This window comes from Phalacrocorax aristotelis, chromosome 5 (genome assembly GCF_949628215.1).
Source record: "Phalacrocorax aristotelis chromosome 5, bGulAri2.1, whole genome shotgun sequence".
Taxonomy (NCBI): domain Eukaryota; kingdom Metazoa; phylum Chordata; class Aves; order Suliformes; family Phalacrocoracidae; genus Phalacrocorax; species Phalacrocorax aristotelis.
This window is the reverse complement of record NC_134280.1, coordinates 1,921,255-1,939,092: the sequence shown is the minus strand read 5'-3', so window position 1 is coordinate 1,939,092 and position 17,838 is coordinate 1,921,255. Positions and strand designations below refer to the sequence as shown.

Here is a 17,838-nt window from a genome sequence, read left to right as displayed (position 1 = left end):
CAGCAATCCACAGGGGGTTTTTTTTGGGTCATTTTTATGGGTTTTCCCCACAAACGCTGGTATTGTGCAGGTGAACAGCTGGAGCTTGCAGCAGCAGCGGTGAGAAAGGCTGCGTGCTCCTGGGTTTGGGGGTGGGTTCTTTTGGTTTAGTTCTTTTTTTAAATCCAATCGCTGCTTGTTCTTGTGCAGCCAGTTGCCCAGTGACTGGAAATGGACCCTGCTGCTTTTTTTCCATGTTTTTTAAACTTTTATATCCTTTTCCTGCTCCAAAGTGCAGGTCTTTGGGGTTTTGGGCAGGGAACAAAGGAAGGTGGAGGCCGCCTTTGCAGTGGGTTCCCGCTGGTCAATCCCCGACCGCCTCTACCAGCGATTAACGCGCCGTATCGATGCCAAAACGAGTCTGCAGGTGATCCACAGCAGCCGGTCGCGCCGCGCTGGGCTGGGCCACGGGGCAAACCCCGCTCACCGCCCCTGCAGCCGGCACGTGCTGCCATAGCTGGCGCAGGATGGGTGTACCTTGCCATAAATGCACCAAAAAAACCCCAAACGTACAAATATTTAAGTCCTAAACTTAAAGAGAGCAATTCCATACTGTAGGCAAAATTCAGATTTGATTTTTAGAAGGTTTTAACAAACTAAATAGGGTGAGCTGGCACGTGGGACTGGCGGGCGGGCTCGGACCTACCCAGCCACAACCGGGCCTGAGCTGCGCTGGGGCTGGGCACGGCGCCGAGCACATCACCCGACCTTCAGCAGCGATGGCTGCCATTAGACCTTAAAAATAACTGGTGTTGCTAAAACCCCCTCTCGGTTTCAAGGCACAAATGCAGCGTTTGGGCTCAGCGGTGCAGCAGGAGAGGCAGCGGTGCCTGCAAGAGCCACATGGTGCAGTGAGGCTGCGACACAGGGGGGGAATGGGGGACCCAAAACCCACACACCCCCTGCAAAAGCACCTGACTTTCCCTAAAAACTAAAAGCCTTGCCAGAGCCAGAATTATTTCGAAAGCCGGCTCCTTTTAAGGTGCATTTCTTATGCAAGAGCTAATTCAGCCAGCAAAAAAAAAAAATCTCCTTTACCGTAATTTACATTTACAGTTTTATTTTTAATGGCAAAATAAAGGCAAACCTTCTAAAAGTAATATTTCCTTAGAAACACGGTTTCCTTATGCAAACGCAAGGCAATAACAAATTACTGTACAGCTGTTCTAGCACGTTTGCAAACCACTGTGGCCTCTCGACGTCTAGGTTAGCTCAGCGCGCTCCCACTCCCCCGCCCCACACCAGTGTAAGACCCTGCACAGCGCGATGAGGGGTTACCCTCGGTCTCCGAGCCACGGCGCAGGCTGTTTGCCACGTGGGCATTGCCGCCGCTCCGCTAGCGAGGCATTTCCAAGTTAGAGTACAAATCTAGGGAATTTACACGGTTCACAAAATACGTATTTACAGTCTCAGCTGATTGTAAATAGCGTCGGGAGCACCAACTCCTGCCCCGCCTGGGAGCGCCGTCGCTCCGGGGAGCAAGCGGGAACACACCACTGCCGACGCTTCTGCAGCTCAGAATCATGGAATCAAGGTTGGAAAAGACCTCTCGGATCATCACGTCCAACCCCCAACCCAACACCCCCAGGCTGCCTAAACCATGTCCCCAAGTGCCACACCTACAGCCATCAAACTTCCCAGATTCCAACATTAAAACACGGATACAAAAAATTACCACGAGTCCTGTTTGACCAAACTCGGCTATTTTTTCCCTAAGTGTTGGGGTGCTGAGCAGCCTGCACGTACCCAGTCACAGCACCACGGAGGGCACGGGGTCCTGCCACAGGCCACGGCTCCGCTGCCCCCAGCTGGGTGTATTTTAAATGACTGATTTTAATCTCAAGTAGGATTCTTGGGTCTGAATCACGTAACGACCGTAGCAAGGAAATACGCTGTAGGATTTGGGCCTTTTGGGGATTTCTGCACTAGTAACAGCTGTCATGTGTTAGGGAAAAAGGCGCTGGAAAGGAACCTGAACTCTAAATACAGTCCTCTACAATTTTGTGAGCGCACACGTTGCTTAAATCCAACAATCAGAAGACAAATAATTTACAGAGCATTCAAAACTAGAAATAAATACTAGTACGCGCTAGAAGGCAAGGTTTAATAATTGATAAAAATGTACAAAAATATTCCAATCAGAGGTTTCCGAACGTGTACCACGGCAGCCGCCGCTTGCCAGCCTTCCTAAAGCAAACTGGGCAGAGGCAATGGGAAAGGAGACCGGGCTTAAGCTTCTTCCTTCTCTCTTTTTCAGGGCTGTTCTAGACACGGCTGCTGTCAAAAGGGGGTGGTACATTCTTCAGCAGGTTCTTAAGGCAACGCATTGAAATTCAGTTACAATTGGATTTTTTTTTTTTTCAGTCTTTCATTTTCTTAATGGGAAGCGCTGAAACGACACCCGCAGCCGTTCGGGAAGGGGTTTTAGGGGAACGCGAGGCGGCTGCGACAGGCGGCACCCTCTGCTGGCACCGTGACGCGGGGCCCCTCGCCTTCCCATCAACGGCAGCTCCAGGGCTTTGAATGTTTACCATAAATGCACTCTGAGACGGCACTTAGGCTCCAGTCTCAGCCGGGAGGTCAAAGCCTTCCCTTTCGTACAAAAGCTCAACGCCGGTTTGGCCAGTGACGCGGTTCACAAAAGAACAATTCCAACATCTGATGTTTTTTGCAGTACAGACCAAGAAACCGATTCATTGCTCCCCTTCCATTGCCTTCCCCTTTCCAAAATAAAACCAAATCCATAAAACAAATTAAACCACAAGAAACTATATTAGCAAACTCTTTCTAAAAATGACATTTTACCTGCCTACGCCGGCCAGGAAAACCCGCGTTACTACCTTTCTAGGAAGGACCGTAACTTGAGAGATGCTTTGCTAGAAAGGTGCCAACGCCTCCCCGGGCCCGCGGACAGGATCCATCGAGCCCCCAACGCCCTCCTCCGCCGCGGTGTTCCCCTCAGAGGGCTCCCTCCACGGCGAGCGGAGCACCCGTCCTGCCTAGCAGGTCAGGACAGACAGCCAACTTTGCACTCATAATTTCATTTGCTTTTCTAGATTTGATGCCGGGCCCGTAATAATAGTACTTGAATGTATTTATGCGGTAAAATTAAAACCCGCTGTTATCTCAACAATGGAACTCAGGATATCAGAACCCACGTCCTGAATTAGACATTGGTTTCTTTTATTATGCCACAATGTAAACATATTTGGTATAAATAACGTTCTCATTGATCTTCATCCAGTTGTTCCAAAAGAGTCCTCCTCTGTTTTTCCAACTCCCCTTCGCTCAGTTCGCTGCCAGAAGTATCCCAGTTCCCCTGCGGAGAGAAGCACGGTTAGGGGTGAGGGCACCGCACTGGCCGCCCGGCGGGACGGCCCTCCGGCAGGAGCACGGGCAGAAAGCCGGGGAGCGCACGGCACGGGCGGCTGCTCGGTGCCGCGCTCCCGAACCCCGAGAGCAGCCAGGACAAGCGGGGAGGGCAGGGGGAAAGCGCAAGGTAAGCCGAGCTCCTTGTTCCGAGTTCGCGTTCTCGATAGAAGATGCCGCGTTAGGCCACGTGCTGGGCTCTCCAAAGGCACCTGGAGGCTTATTTTAAGAAGATAATATAAAAAGCAGATGTGCCCTCCCGTCTCCTCTCGGAAGGTGGAATGTATGGGGCGTTATCCAGACGGACGCCACCACCCCCAGTGTAAATATGCCTCGCTCCAGTTATAATTCTCCCCTGGAGACACCCCAAAAGGTGCTGAAGTTTGTTTTTCATTCAAACGCCTGATGCATCTTTGAACATACCGTCCTACACCCCTTCCAAAACACGTTGGGCGCAGAAGGGCGGCAGCACAGGGCAGGACCACAGCCACGAGCACGCGCCCACTTAAAAACTGCGAGAATCGTGGAACCTCGTTCCGCTAAGGTTTTCTTCCGGCGCCAGCCCAGCACTGCGACCACCAAAATTTTCGGACGCAGGTGTCACAGAGCCACTCAAATGTTTAACCGGCTCGTGCTGCTCGGCTCTTTGAGATCAGTCTGGCCAAGCAGATGGAAAAAAGAACGGCAGCTTAGGCATAAACACGACTTTGTCGCAGGACGGACCAAACTTCAGTGCTGTCTATAAAATGACGCTCCTCACTCACACTTCACGTCAACGAGCAACAACAAACAGCACTTAATCCAACAGGAATTTCACACACCAATCAAACCCCCCCTACGCGAGGGAATAGGATCTGTATGATTAAGCTCTGCTTAAACGTTTGGTCCTTTTTATCTATAAAAAGGAACATAAATAAAGCTTTAGCACCTTACTTAAAGTAAACCCATAAAGCTTGCGTGCTGTCCTGTAGCATCCTGCCGATGCACAAAGCCCAGAGCATCAGATAAAAAGGAAACAAGAAAGCTTACAGAATCTTTTCCAGGTCGTTTTTTAGTAGGAGATTTATGTTTTGATTCAGATCTTTGTCGAGCTCTGTCCTTTTCGCTCTCTCGGTCTCTTTCTTTTTTGTCTTTTTCTCGTTCCATATCCGATTCTGGTGAATCCTGTGCGAACAAAGGGGATAATATTAAATATATTAAATATTGATTTATAGAATAACCACACCTCAGAAAAGTCTGACTTCATTTCAGTATAGAACATATTAAGCAACTGCTTGAAGTGGTTACCTATTAAGCCCGTCCTATGAACTATGGCAGAAGTAACACAGAAACCTTACTGAAGCGATTTGAAAAGAAAAGGAGAGAGGTTTGCTCACTAAGAGCAACTTTGGCCACTCTCAGCGCACGCAAGGACGGGGCACGCTGGGTGCCAGACAACAAACCTCCCCTATGCACCAATGTTATTTGTTCAATTATATCTCTGGAAACGGTGAAACATGGGAACGTTTTTCTGTAGCTTGGCCATACTGGATCGCTGCACTTGCACTGGACTATTGGCCGCACTGTCAGGGACTAGGTGTCACCCCGTGGTTTTATTGCACGTTTCATCCCAGTGTTGCGAAGCTTATGGGACCTTGCCTGTGCTGCAGCCCTTTGGCACCAGCAGTGGTGGTGGTAATAGCTTTCGTGGTGGTAAATAGCTCTTTTTCCAAGTGGCAACCTGTCCTAAGTGGGGTCCCCCGGGGATCGGTATTGGGCCCAATGTTATTCAGCATCTTCATAAGTGATCTGGATACCGGGATCAAGTGTAGCCTGATGAAGTTTGCGGACGACACCAAGTTGAGTGGGGAAGCAGACACTCCAGAAGGGAGAGCTGCTCTGCAGGGAGACCTGGATAGGCTGGAGGAGTGGGCCAGCAAGAACCTTATGAAGTTCTTGTTGAAGTGTAAGGTCTTGCACCTGGGAAAACATAATCCGGGAGTGCAGCACAGGCTGGGATCCACCTGGCTGGAGAGCAGCTCTGTGGGAAGGGACCTGGGGGTCCTGGTGGGGGGAAGCTCAACATGAGCCAACAGTGGCTGCTGCGGCCAAGAAGGCCAACAGGGTGCTGGGTTGCATCAAAAAGGGCATCACCAACAGAGAGAAAGAAGTCATCATCCCGCTCCACTCAGCGCTGGTCAGGCCACACCTGGAGCGCTGTGTGCGGTTCTGGTCCCTGCTATACAAAAACGATGTGGACAGGCTGGAAGGGGCCCAGAGAGGGGCCACCAGGATGATCAGAGGACTGGGCAGCTGCCGTACGAGGATAGGCTGGGAGAGCTGGGTTTGTTCAGCCTTGAGAAAAGGAGGCTCAGAGGGGATCTCATCCCCATGCACCAGTACTTACGGGGCAGCTACGAAGGAGATGGAGACTCCCTTTTTACACGGAGTCCCATGGAGAGGGCAAGGGGGATGGACACAAGTTGCTCTTGGGGAGATGCTGATGGGGCACGAGAGGGAAATTTTTCACACTGAGGACAGTCACCACTGGAATAATCTCCCCAGGGAAGGGGTTGGCTCGGCCACGTTGGGCACCTTCAAGAGTCGGCTGGACGGGGTGCTGGGCCATCTTGTTTAGACTGTGCTCTTCCCAGAAAGGTTGGACTAGATGATCCCTGAGGTCCCTTCCAACCTGAGATTCTGTATCTTACTCAATGGCTAACAATTAATATTCCCCCTCCTTATGAATGCTGTCCACAGAAGGGCACAGCTAACTGCTAAAAAGTTACAAAAACAGAACGCATCAGTTTTAAAGAGTTCTGCAGCCAAGATGGGTTCAGAGAATCAAACTTCTTTCTTTACCCCCCAAAAAAATTAATCCACTAAAACATTCTTTGGCCTCAACCCATACACAGAGTGAAAACTTTCTGCTCTGTAGGTCCTTTTGATGCTCCAGTGCACTCGATAGCAGAGCTGCTAGCGCAACGCTGAAGCAGACAAACAGAATGATGCTCAGCGTAAAGCAAAAGGAAAAGATGGCTGGGATTCTTCCCAGCACCCCACAGTAAGCAAATACCAGGATTTGCCATGATAAACAGCAAAGGCCAGGCGACTAGTACAGTCCTTCATCTGCTTGCATGGTTGCAGTAAAACCCCCAGATTTAGCTGTCTTAAACGGTTGGATATTACAACATATGTTACAGAGAGTTATTATGGTGCCAATACCCTCCTCCAGTCTGACCTCACGCAGTCCCTGTCACAAAGGATCATTATGGATACCTTACAAGGATCACTGAAACCGTGTCAAGCTGCCCATTAGCCAAATCAAAAATTTAACTGCACTTACAGACTTATGTCTTCTCTTCTTGCTCTTTTTCTTGTGTTTTTTTGACTTCTTGTAACTTCTCTCTGCAAACGTATGGAGAAACAAAAATACATCAATAAAATGATAAAGACCCAGGAATAAAACAGTAACATTCATTTTAAAAACAAACCAGCCTCATACCAGATTCTGCACTGGAAGAACGCTCGGAAACTGATCTAGATTCCGAACGCTGCCTCTTCTTCTTGGAATGGCTATCATCGTCCTCCGACTCTGAGCCCTTGAGATACAAAACACGTGCTTAGCAAGACGACAGCATTACGAACAGTTACAGAGTAGATCTGAAGACATCAAGGAACACCTTACCGAACGAGAACGTGATCGCTTCCTGTGGTGTTTTTTAGACTTCTTCGAATGTTTCTTGTTCTTTGAATGATGATGCTGACACTCGTGCTGGAGTACAAGAGAAGGCAAGTGTTTTAATCGGTCTATAGGACACAGCAAGGAACTGTAATGGTGTCTTATTGCCCACAAGGCATCTACAGCTAGCAGTCGTTAAAAAAATACAAAATCAAGTGTCAAAACCCATAAACAGGTCCCAGGATTGCCGTGCTAAGTTGTAATAAGAAGGATTTAGAAGCAAGGAAGCATAAAGCTTTAAACTTGGATGCACACAGCCTCTATTACCCAGATCCCTCTTTCAATGCTTCCAATCAAAGCCCCTGCTCAAGACGGCCTAGACCAGACTGTTACCTTGCTTTGCCAAATTTCAAGTTCTGAAATTAAGCCATTTTAAATCTCTTACAAACTCCAGAAAATGAAACAAAAACCCCAAAGAGCACATGCTGCAAAATCAAACCTTGCATTAGTATTTAGGAAAAAACAGCACCTTATTCAACAAGAACGACTCCTCTCAACTTCTGCAGCTTAACTCTTACTGCGGCCCACCCAAAAGTTAAGAACAAAACTAAACTGCAACATCCCGTTTGCACGTCAGCAAAAAATTGGCTACAGCAGGGGGAAAAAAAAAGAAGTACACCTGCGGAGCTTGGCGTGCTCTTGAAGACTTGTAGTGAACAAAACACTGCAGAAGTTTCATCACGTTTTTTATGAAGTAACAGAACAATTTTGTCAACTTTTTTCCTAAAATAAAACAATTTTTTCTAAAATAAACCAGGAAATTTTGATGCTAAATTAACTTCCAAAAATTCTTGTAGGGAAGCAGATTAACAGAACAACTATGTATCAAATAATATCAAATAACTGTAACATATTCTTCACTTCCTTACTTCAAAGCTGAGGTTTTAATATCCATCACTTTTACGTAACATACAGTGTCCACTGTAACAGAAATCAGTAGAATTCTGTTAAATCCCTCTCCCTTCCCACACGATTTAAGAGCCTATCAACTAAAAAATTCTTTGTATAGTCTCTAATCAGAAAAATATGAAGTAGTAGTTACCTCTAGTACATGCATGAAATCTTTAAATATTCTTTTTCTTTCAGACTCCAGAGTGATGTCTTCAAATGCTGGTTCCTTCACAAATCTATCCCTGATCTGTAAGAAAACCAGCAACGAAATACTAACGTGCAATACAGCCATTCAGAGATAAAAGTAATAAGAGTAAAAAAAAAAAGACATGATTTCAGCAGTTGAAAAAGCCACTGTACTGTCACAAGGCTAAACCCTTTTTTCATGCCAGCTTCACAACCAAATGAGTCTTCAGTAACAGCGGGAGGCGCGCAGAATCAGGCAGTTATTTCCTGCATATGCCATTTAAGCCACACAAGCTTGTTGAAGCACGCATTTTTATACAAAGTACACTTTGAGAGGAAAGGTTTTTAAAGGTGATCTTACCAGAACAGAGTTATAGACTGTTAATTAAGCAGAGCGCTCCACCTCCATTTCAATCAAGTTTGGGGGCTTTGTGTGATTAGTTTTTCCTCTTTGGCTGGCTGGGTATAGGGGTTTATTGTTTTGTTATAAATTGTATTCAAAACGAAAGTATCAATAGAATGAAGTTATTCACATCAAATTTTACTGAAGAAATGACAATTTTTATGGGTCTAAGTTATATAAACAGGAACACGAAGAGCTTAAAGAATCTAGGATTACTTATACGAGCGTTATCATGCAGCAGCGCGTTAAATGTATTTGGAAAGACCTTCACAATTAAGTGACAACACATACATCTTCCCAGACAGCGTCCAATTCAATTGGAGGAGTAGCTTGCTTCAACATACTCTTGAAGGCAGACTCTTTCCGCTTCATTTTGCGAGCTTCTTCTTTTTCCCTCTCTCTTTCACGGGCTTCTGCCTTTTCTAGCAGCTGTATCAAACAGAAGTTGTAAGATCATTTGAAAGGTATCAAAATGGAAGACTAAAAATTCAGTTAAATGCAATTTTTGGAAAGCCCAATGACAGTTCACCGTTAGTTTTCTACCAGCCACCTAGGCATACAGGAAAATTAACCTGTTAGTTATTCTTAAAGCACCCAACTGCTGTTTCTCAAACAGAACGTAAAATAGAGTTAATACGTAACGCAAGGCAGAACTACAGACACGCACACAAATCCCTTGTGAGAAAAGTTATGTATAAATGAGAAAACGTTACTTAATTCCTACCACAGAATTTCTCAAGTTGAAACGTTTATGTTTTGAATAAAGATATACCTCTGCAATTTTTATAATCTTTATTTTGGGAACCGATATCAGGATAAGCAACTCTAAAGCACTGCATCTCTCTCAAATATTACGAAAGTAGTTGGAGCAATGCAGTGAAAACAAGTGCCAATTCTTCTTTTTACAAGAGATTTTCATGTAATTGTTTTGAACATTCCTATATATTAATACTTACGCTGTTGAAAGCCAGCTTGATATTTCCTGCATCTAAAGTAGTAGCTCTTTTAGTTGAACTGATGACCGTAACAAAATCTTCAAAAGAAGTATTCACTTCAACCACAAATCCTTTATCCTGTAAGAAAATTGCTTCTTTGGCATCAGGTAAGTCAGGAACTCCCACTTCAGCTCTAACGCACATGACAGTAATGCAATGTGAAATCCCATCTCCCCATAGCAAAGAGTTCACTTGAATGATATATTTGGCATTAAAAGAAGAAACCACACAATGGAGCATTTTCCCCTCTCACCTTTAAGATATCTTTTATTATCTTCTTTTCATCATGGTAACGTGCTTTCAAGTCTTCAACATAGAACTTGAAAAGATCAAGTGCAGTTGATCCTGACGAAAAAACTAGATAAGTCAAAAGCTAGCTCTAATAAAAGAGCTGCATTTTTTTAAACATTTCAAAAATATACAAATAACCCTGCTCTATTCTGCCCCACATCCAAGACCTCACTGCCTACCGGGCTGGACGAGATGGTATTCTTACCAGGTTGACCAAGCATATTAGTGAATCTGATGTCAGAGCTTATGGTTGGGTACAACTCCATCCAAGAGGACATCGAATGTAACTGTCCATGCTCGTGCAGTTCATCTAAAAATAGCTACAAAATTCAAGTGAAAAGTAAATTTGTAGTCACTCCTCACACTTTCACGTGGCTAACAGCTGGAACGGATACTCTTGATAACTGGAATTCCATTTTTGTTAAAATGCGATTGAAATAAAAATATAATTTTTACATCATCATTGCCCCTGCCTTCCTCCACCATCTACAACGTTCCAATTGCATTTCTGTTCTACTCAAATCTACTTCCTCTTACCTTCCCCTGCTCTCGCAGCAATCTGGCAAACAAACGTATTACAGAGCAGACAAAACGCTACAACCCTGATAACTGACGCATTACACACACCCGTGAGCCTACCCTAAGAAATAAAACAAACACATAGAATATCTAACCGCATGACACATGTAGGAAGGAAAAAGAAAGTCTACCAACCTGAAAAGATTCTCTATTTTTACGCTGCCGCCTTCTTTCTCTAAGCAAGCTTTTCTGTTTTTCTTCTTCCTCCTCTTTTTCCAATGCCCTGATATGTTCCTCAAAACAGATCAGTGCATCCTCCTTATCCATGTCTAGCAACAAAAGAGTAAAAACAATTACTTTTCTAGGAAAGCGAACATGCAGGACCTCACTCAGTCTAGCAAAGGCAGCGTGTTTGCAACACAGATTGCCAAATAATACTTCAAATTTCAAAGGCTAATAACTACTAAGGCAATTCAATCCCTACAAAAAAAAAAGTAACCTTTGTTTTATCATTAAGATTAATCAGTAATGGTTTTTGAAGCTGAGGTCTGTTTCCGAGGAACCAAACATGACAGAGGCCTTTATACAGGCTGCTCAGCAGCTGTCACAGCAGCTCTGGACTGCGCAAGGGCAAGCCATACCCAGTCAGGAGTCCTCACTGCTAGAGACAAATCCATTCCCTGTTCCAAAAGAAAGGCATAGACTTTTTACATACTCTGAAGTTCCTCATCTTCTGCAAATGTAGGATTGTCCATCAGATACTGCTGAGCCTCCGACCAAGTGGTACAGTAAGTGACGTTAGCCATGTTATCTAGTATGTTCTTCAAAGCTTCCCAATTCCTCTTTCGTAACTGTTTGGCTTGCTCCTGAGGAGAAAATGCAAATTTGTTGGGTTTTTTTGTTAAATTTGAGGTAGTGCAGACAAAAATACACGACCCCTCAAGTTAGTTCTCCAGGAAAACACACCATTAACCTCTCATTTACATATAAAGCAATGTAATACAGTTTGGACCTACGTATGGTTTTGACATACTATTATTGCTTGAGTCCACAGATAAACCAATTCAGTCCTATTACCTCTGACTGCTCCTGACAGACGGGAAAAGCTCATGAAAGGGTGCTCATCTTTCAGAGATACTTCTAGGAAACTGCCACTGCATTCAGTAGACAATCTGTGCTGCCACAAGGTGCTACGGCCCACTGTGCTGCTCAAGAGCGGTTTTAAACCAGACGTGCTAACCATGGGCAACTCCTTCAGCAGTGCTGTTGGGATGCTGACCTCTTTTCTGCTTGTTTTGCTTTTTGAACAAGTGTGGACCTTCAAGCCACTCTTGCTTAAATCCATTTCAGAAACAGTCTGGCTACACAGTTTGTCTCTAATTGCCTGGTTTCCATCTACCCAAGGATATCAGTGCTAGCGTCACTACCAAACTGCTGTGAAGATGAACTGACCACATACAGTTAGGCCCAGATCCTCACAGTCAGTACGGCACCACTGAGGTTAAAGGAAACACACCCTTCTCTAACAAGCCCATGATACAGTCTGATTCAGAGCAGTCCAAAATAAAAGCCCTCATATAACTTATTAAAATCATACTAAAAATTAAACACATTGCAAGATTAGTAGCAATGTATCTCAATAAAAACAAAGACCTTTCAAAGAAACTGCCATTTCATCTGCCAGACAGAGTCAAATCAGGGGCTGAGCTTGTCCGCCAGGAGATTGCAATGAACTAGGGAAAGACAGCAAGAGTGATCTACTCCTCGCATGCCTGCCTGGTTTCAGACAAGTAGCTATTCTGATCTCCAAGATGTTACCCCGCAGCAGTTAGTTCCACAACTTCAGCTGTGTATTGTGCAGGAACAGAACTTCCAATAGTTTGTTTAGGTACAGATTCATCACCTGCTGCCTGCTAACTCTACTGAATATCCCTTATGTGCTGTATAATGAGAAATAAGGAACACCTGCCTCTGAACTCACCTCTACAAACTCAGCCCTAGTTTTGAATGGCTCCACCAGTGCTTTTTAATCTGTCCCCTTCCCCCATCACATCTTTCTAAACTGACAAGCCCCTCTCTCCAGTGTCTCATAGTTGATAAACCCTTGTCTCCCTTCTGTTCTCCTCCCTCTCTCCTTTGGGAGGGGGTGTAACCTGACCTGTACCCTGTTAGCAGTATATGGTTCACAGTAACACAGCACCATTCTCCTTTGGTTCTCCATGCCTCTCTCACAGATTCCTCCCCTTCTGTTTGCATTTTGACTGTCCGTGATTTACAGATAACAAGTGAAATAAAGTTTGAATGGTTTGAAATAAAGTTACCTTCTCTTTCTTAGACAGAAAAAACAAGACATCTTCATAAATTTCAAGACGATCACGCTCGGATATCGCATTCCAGACTTCCATCTCCCCAAACATTTGTTCAGCTTTTCTGCACAAAACAAAGGAAACAAACCATACAATCATTTATTGGTGACCACTGACTAAAATTAAACCACTGGCTTGTGATAACGTTGAATGAAGTAGTAATGCTTTTGTATGACATCTCCCTAATTTTCTGTCTTGGGCAGCTTCTTCTGTGGCAACTTTCTGTCTCTTATAAACAAAGGGAACAGTTAAAAACTGAAGCTGATGCCACTCTGCACTCCTCTCCACAGAAGCGCAAGCTCCCCTGCAGGGTATTACACCAGTATTTTTATCGGAGGGCTAGCACATGTTCAGGCCATTGTTCTAGCAAACACTACGTGAAATCAGATATGTGAAATTTTCAACAACAGGCTTATTAGACACACTTCCCTTTGGGCATGAACTTCCATGAACAAGCTATCGGAACTACTTTGTTTTAATGGCAGGCGTAATATAAAACTCCTCTCAGCGCTATCTTTTATTTCTACTTCGTAGAAGCTCAAACCACTATCGTCAGCACACCACTCAGAGATGGTTTTTTGCCTGGGTCTACAAAAATGAGAATATACATGTTCCTACAAGATTTGATTATTAACTTGGCAAGCTAGTGAAGGCTGGAACTTCACTGAAGATCAGTCTTACTTGTATCTTGTTGTAGATGTCATCTTTTCATGGTTTTCAAGAAAACGCTGGAAGGATTCTTTAGCTTCTTTGTATTTTGATCTTGCTTCTTCTTTCTCTTCCTTTTCTGTTTGAACTTTGTAAGCGTTAAAGGCTTGCTTTTTTTCACTTAATTTTGCCAAAGCACTTCATATCAAAGGAAAAGAAAACAATGTTAATTTTACAAAAAGGAAATTACATTAGAAAACCAAACCAGAGAGCCAGAAGATAACAGATTTGAATAATCTGGATTTTTGGGACAAAAAGAAATACAATCTAAATGGCCAGTCATCACACTGTCTCTCCCTCAGGATTATGGAAGATCATTTCAGAAAAGCAATAAGAACAAGTACTTACTAATAAAAGCAGCTAATAATAAAACACAAGCTACTGTCATGCCTTCAGGTTGCATTTACACATTTCACATTACAATGCTATTTTTATTGTGGATATCAACCACTTTTCTGCCAGTGTTTACAGCAGCCACCCATTTAAAAAAGTAACCCAGAAAGTCTTTTGCTCCATCATTGTAAGTGCCTTATTTTATTCCCCAGAAAAATCATTTAAAGAGCATAAAATACAACTGCCACATCTTTTCCAAATGGAAAATTAAGCCTGGGACTTGCATTTCTTTATGTAGTAAAGGAACAAAGTTCCCTGACAATGGTACACTTCCACAAACGCACAAATAGCTTTTAAAACAATCAAACGTTACATCAGTAAGGGCAAACTACCTAAAACATTATTTATGTAGAAAACATAATTAGGAAAGAATCAAGCAGTACCTGTATCTAGGATCATTAATGATCATTTTCATAGCTTGCTCCCATGAAGCATTGGAAGGTACTCGCTGTGAAGACATTAAATCATTAACTAATTAGATATGGAACCAACATCCAACAATGACAGATTCCTTAAAAAGCAGCCCTTACAAAAAAAGAAAAAAAGCACTACGCTTTCCAGGTTAAGACATCACTTTGTCACAATTTTTTTTTTTTTAAAAAAATGTATTAACAGTCAACATGGAAAATGAAACAAGGTACTTTTGGGATTGTTGCTATTTCTACAATAAATTCTTCTGGAGGTTTGTCTCCTACACAACTATGTTGTCTCACTAGACAAACACAAACAGATCCCATGTACTCTGAGGGAGAGCCAAAGCCAGTCCCATTTTACTCCTACTTCATTTCCATCTTTAAAACAAAGATAAAAGATTGAGGGCTCAGACCATCAGGCAACACTTCTATTAGAAATGTACCTCACTGAAAGACAAAAATATTGGCAACCATGACTTCCACAACACTTATAGAATTACTACTTCATAGAGAAAAAAAATGTGTCTAGAAATCATACTAGCTTATGGGAACACTGCATACTAAATCTAACAGTCTCTCCTTTTTCCATATGGACCTCTACGCTGTCTGTCTCTGAAGCATCTAGTGAAGCAGTCCATCAAATCACTCAAAGTTCCAGTTTGAATTCTGGACAAAGACTGGACTACAGGTTTGCATCACGCTGTGGGGATTACGAAAAAGGAAGAAAATAAGAAAAACGCTGAATTGAGCGCCCTGACCAAAACCTCAACACCTCCCCATTCACCAAAGGAGCTGGAAAAAAAGTTTAAACTGTGTGGTTTTTTCACTGAGTGCTCTCTTCCCTCATTTCTTGTCTAGTACAGAAGTCCCCTTCCACAACAGTGAGAGATTCTTCACAAAAAAAAAAAAAGCCTAGCAATTTCTGGCGAATGCAGGTTTTGTGGCTCAATAAAGCATGAAGAATAGTTGACTGAAATACCTTTTCTTTTAACAGTTCTTTAAACGCTTGCTTTGCTTCTTCCTTTGTATTCCATGTATAGGTTTTTTTAACTGGTTGGGCATCATCGTCCTCCTTCTTTGAGGCAGCACTATATACAAAAATCAATAATTTTATTATTTAAACCCTTTTTTTCAGAGTTAGAGCCACTGAAGAGTCATAACCCATCATAAACAGAACGAGTCTTTCAAACAGCAACTCACAGAAAAACAATAATGCTACCCATGATAAACACTGCAATTTGTACAAGACTTTTCCTTACAGCCACCGTACACAACTGATCAAAAAAGCAAACTATTTCAGAAAAGTATTATCACTTATGCAATTGGCTACCTGCTCAAGTCATCTACAAATGATTCATAAAAATATAATGCTGAAATTTAGGAGGAATATTTTTATATATATAAAAAATATAAAAGGGAGTGTCTAAAAATATGTCTCTTGCCCTTAATTACTTCCTGATAGCTATAATCCCCCCACAGCATTATTTTTTTTTTGCTTGAATGACAAAAACCATAAGCTATAACTCTCCACATAACCAATTCTCCATTATTAAAAAACAAAGGGTCTAATTTCTGGTGGAACAGATGAAGATCTATTTAGGATTGCAATTTCTTCCAACGATAGCCAATTGCACAGATCTACGGAAGAGGAAACATACAGGGTAAGCATATAATGTTAACCCAGGAAACTCTTACAACTATTGAAAAATTCATGAAACGTTCAAGCCACTAGTGTTCTGTGTAGTGTTTAAGAGCTTTGGGAGAAGGTTGGCAAGGGGAGGGCGTTAATTCTTCTAAAAACTGATTTAATACTTCTTCCTCTCTTTCTTTCTCATCATTGTTCTCTGCTGCCATTGATTCGTGCTCACGTTTCACTGAGGAAACGGCTGTCAAAGGAGCCTGGCTACCTACAATTGAAGATAAACCAGATCCTAGAAGAAATACAAAACTGCAGCAAAGCCACATGCTCTGGAATATCACTTACTCTGCTGAAGCCTCCTGCTTGGAAGAGTCGTCTGCTGCGTTAGCTGTAGCTTCTCCGCTCTGTTCCTGCGCAGCAGGTGCAGAAGTTGCCTGTCCCTGTTCCTCAGCTGCAGCCGTGCCAGTACTCTCATTTTCTACCACAGAAGAAGCTGCAGCTTCTGCTTCGGGGGCTGCTGCTGCTGCAGAAGCAGCAGTGGTGGTAGTAGCAGCTGCGGCAGTTTCAGCAGCAGTTGTGGCAGTGGTGGTTGCATTTGCTGCTTCTGCCGCAGCAGCTGGAGCAGATGCTGTTGGAGTTGATTCTTCAGGCTTTGTGCTATAGGTATCAAAAAAAAGGAACGGTCACAAAAGCATGGGAAAACTTAATGGTTTAAGGAAACCTGTAGTTTAAGTAAGTTAATAAGGTACGGAATGAGAGGTTTAGGTCTAGTTACAAAGACTGTATCGCAGAAGAACACAAAACAGTCTTAGCTCGGAGAAAGGAAATGCTTTACTGAAACTACATCTATGTAGATCAATCCAATTAAAAAGAAATCTAGAATATATTATTTGAGTTTTATATATTAAGCCACTATTTGGAATGAAAAGCTGCAAGGAGAATGTTTCAAGATTCAAGGACTAGGTTCCATTTGTAAGAAATGATAGGCAGTCTAATATAAAAAACATTAGCATACCATTAAAAACATACCTGTTTTCTTCAGCTTTAATCATTGCTAGAGGAGAAAGGGGAAAAAACCATCAAAATATAGCTTCAAAAATAGTTTATATATGCATGGTAAAAAATTACTGTTAACATGATTTAATAAAAGCATAGCTTTAAATATTTTTTTTACTATCACTAGTTTAATATTTGTGCCCTTTAAAGACTGCCATCAATTCAGACTAAAACAAAATTTAGAAATCCCATTAAATATAGATTAGGGTATATAAGAAAAAACTTCTTGGTTTAAAATAATTATTTCAGCTTTAAAACACGCATTTAAAGAACAGAAAAGAGTCAGGTTTATTGAAACAGATCCCTCCTGCTTTTTTATCCTAACAGCCACTGATGCTTACACTTTGGAGTACTTTTTTAGAATACTCATTTCTTACTGCAGCTGATTTTGTAGACTTTTCATCAAGATCTTATTTCCCTTAAAATACCAAACAAAACCATGCTATCAGTGGAGAAACAGGAGCACAGCATCATATGTTTGTATAAAAGGGGACACTGCCTTTTTAATACAGAAGGGCATTAAAGAAACTACTAATATTTTTGCCACATGATAGGTATCAGTTTGCTTTTAATTTTTGACAAAAACTATTTTGATAAACTAAGCAAATCCCTCACACAATTTTGGCTTTCAGCACACAGCCAGTACTACTGCTCTGGGTACAAAATACATCACTGTTTTCAAAATTCTATCAAGGCTCCGAAACAAAATGTAATTCTTACTCGATTTAAGCTATACTGGATTACAGAAGTCCAGCACCCTTTAACTCTGGTTTCCCCAGTGAATGATGATGAGTACAGTCACCCCTCTGCCTCACGTCTTCCCCCATCAACCTAAACCCCTTCACAAAT

At 42.8% G+C, this 17,838-nt stretch overlaps 1 protein-coding gene across 4 annotated transcripts in view; it reads right to left on the bottom strand.

Moving 5' to 3' along the window:
- Positions 1-2,116: 2,116 nt before the first annotated feature.
- The window catches only part of PRPF40A (pre-mRNA processing factor 40A), a 28,011-nt gene continuing 12,289 nt past the window's right edge, over positions 2,117-17,838 (bottom strand). For 2 of the 4 annotated variants that reach the window (XM_075092718.1, XM_075092716.1), the window contains exons 9-26: positions 16,963-16,987; positions 16,279-16,590; positions 15,274-15,382; positions 14,265-14,329; positions 13,462-13,626; positions 12,736-12,844; positions 11,130-11,280; positions 10,610-10,743; positions 10,101-10,215; positions 9,858-9,949; positions 9,566-9,682; positions 8,901-9,038; positions 8,172-8,267; positions 7,076-7,162; positions 6,893-6,989; positions 6,734-6,795; positions 4,438-4,572; positions 2,117-3,358 (exon numbers count right to left, since the gene is read on the bottom strand). In XM_075092718.1, coding sequence (XP_074948819.1) covers positions 3,266-3,358; positions 4,438-4,572; positions 6,734-6,795; positions 6,893-6,989; positions 7,076-7,162; positions 8,172-8,267; positions 8,901-9,038; positions 9,566-9,682; positions 9,858-9,949; positions 10,101-10,215; positions 10,610-10,743; positions 11,130-11,280; positions 12,736-12,844; positions 13,462-13,626; positions 14,265-14,329; positions 15,274-15,382; positions 16,279-16,590; positions 16,963-16,987 — 2,102 coding nt within the window. In that variant the 3' untranslated portion in view covers positions 2,117-3,265. Of the gene's footprint in view, positions 3,359-4,437; positions 4,573-6,733; positions 6,796-6,892; positions 6,990-7,075; positions 7,163-8,171; positions 8,268-8,900; positions 9,039-9,565; positions 9,683-9,857; positions 9,962-10,100; positions 10,216-10,609; positions 10,744-11,129; positions 11,281-12,735; positions 12,845-13,461; positions 13,627-14,264; positions 14,330-15,273; positions 15,383-16,278; positions 16,591-16,962; positions 16,988-17,838 lie in introns of all 4 variants that reach the window. The other 2 variants (XM_075092717.1, XM_075092715.1) reach the window with 1 other exon arrangement.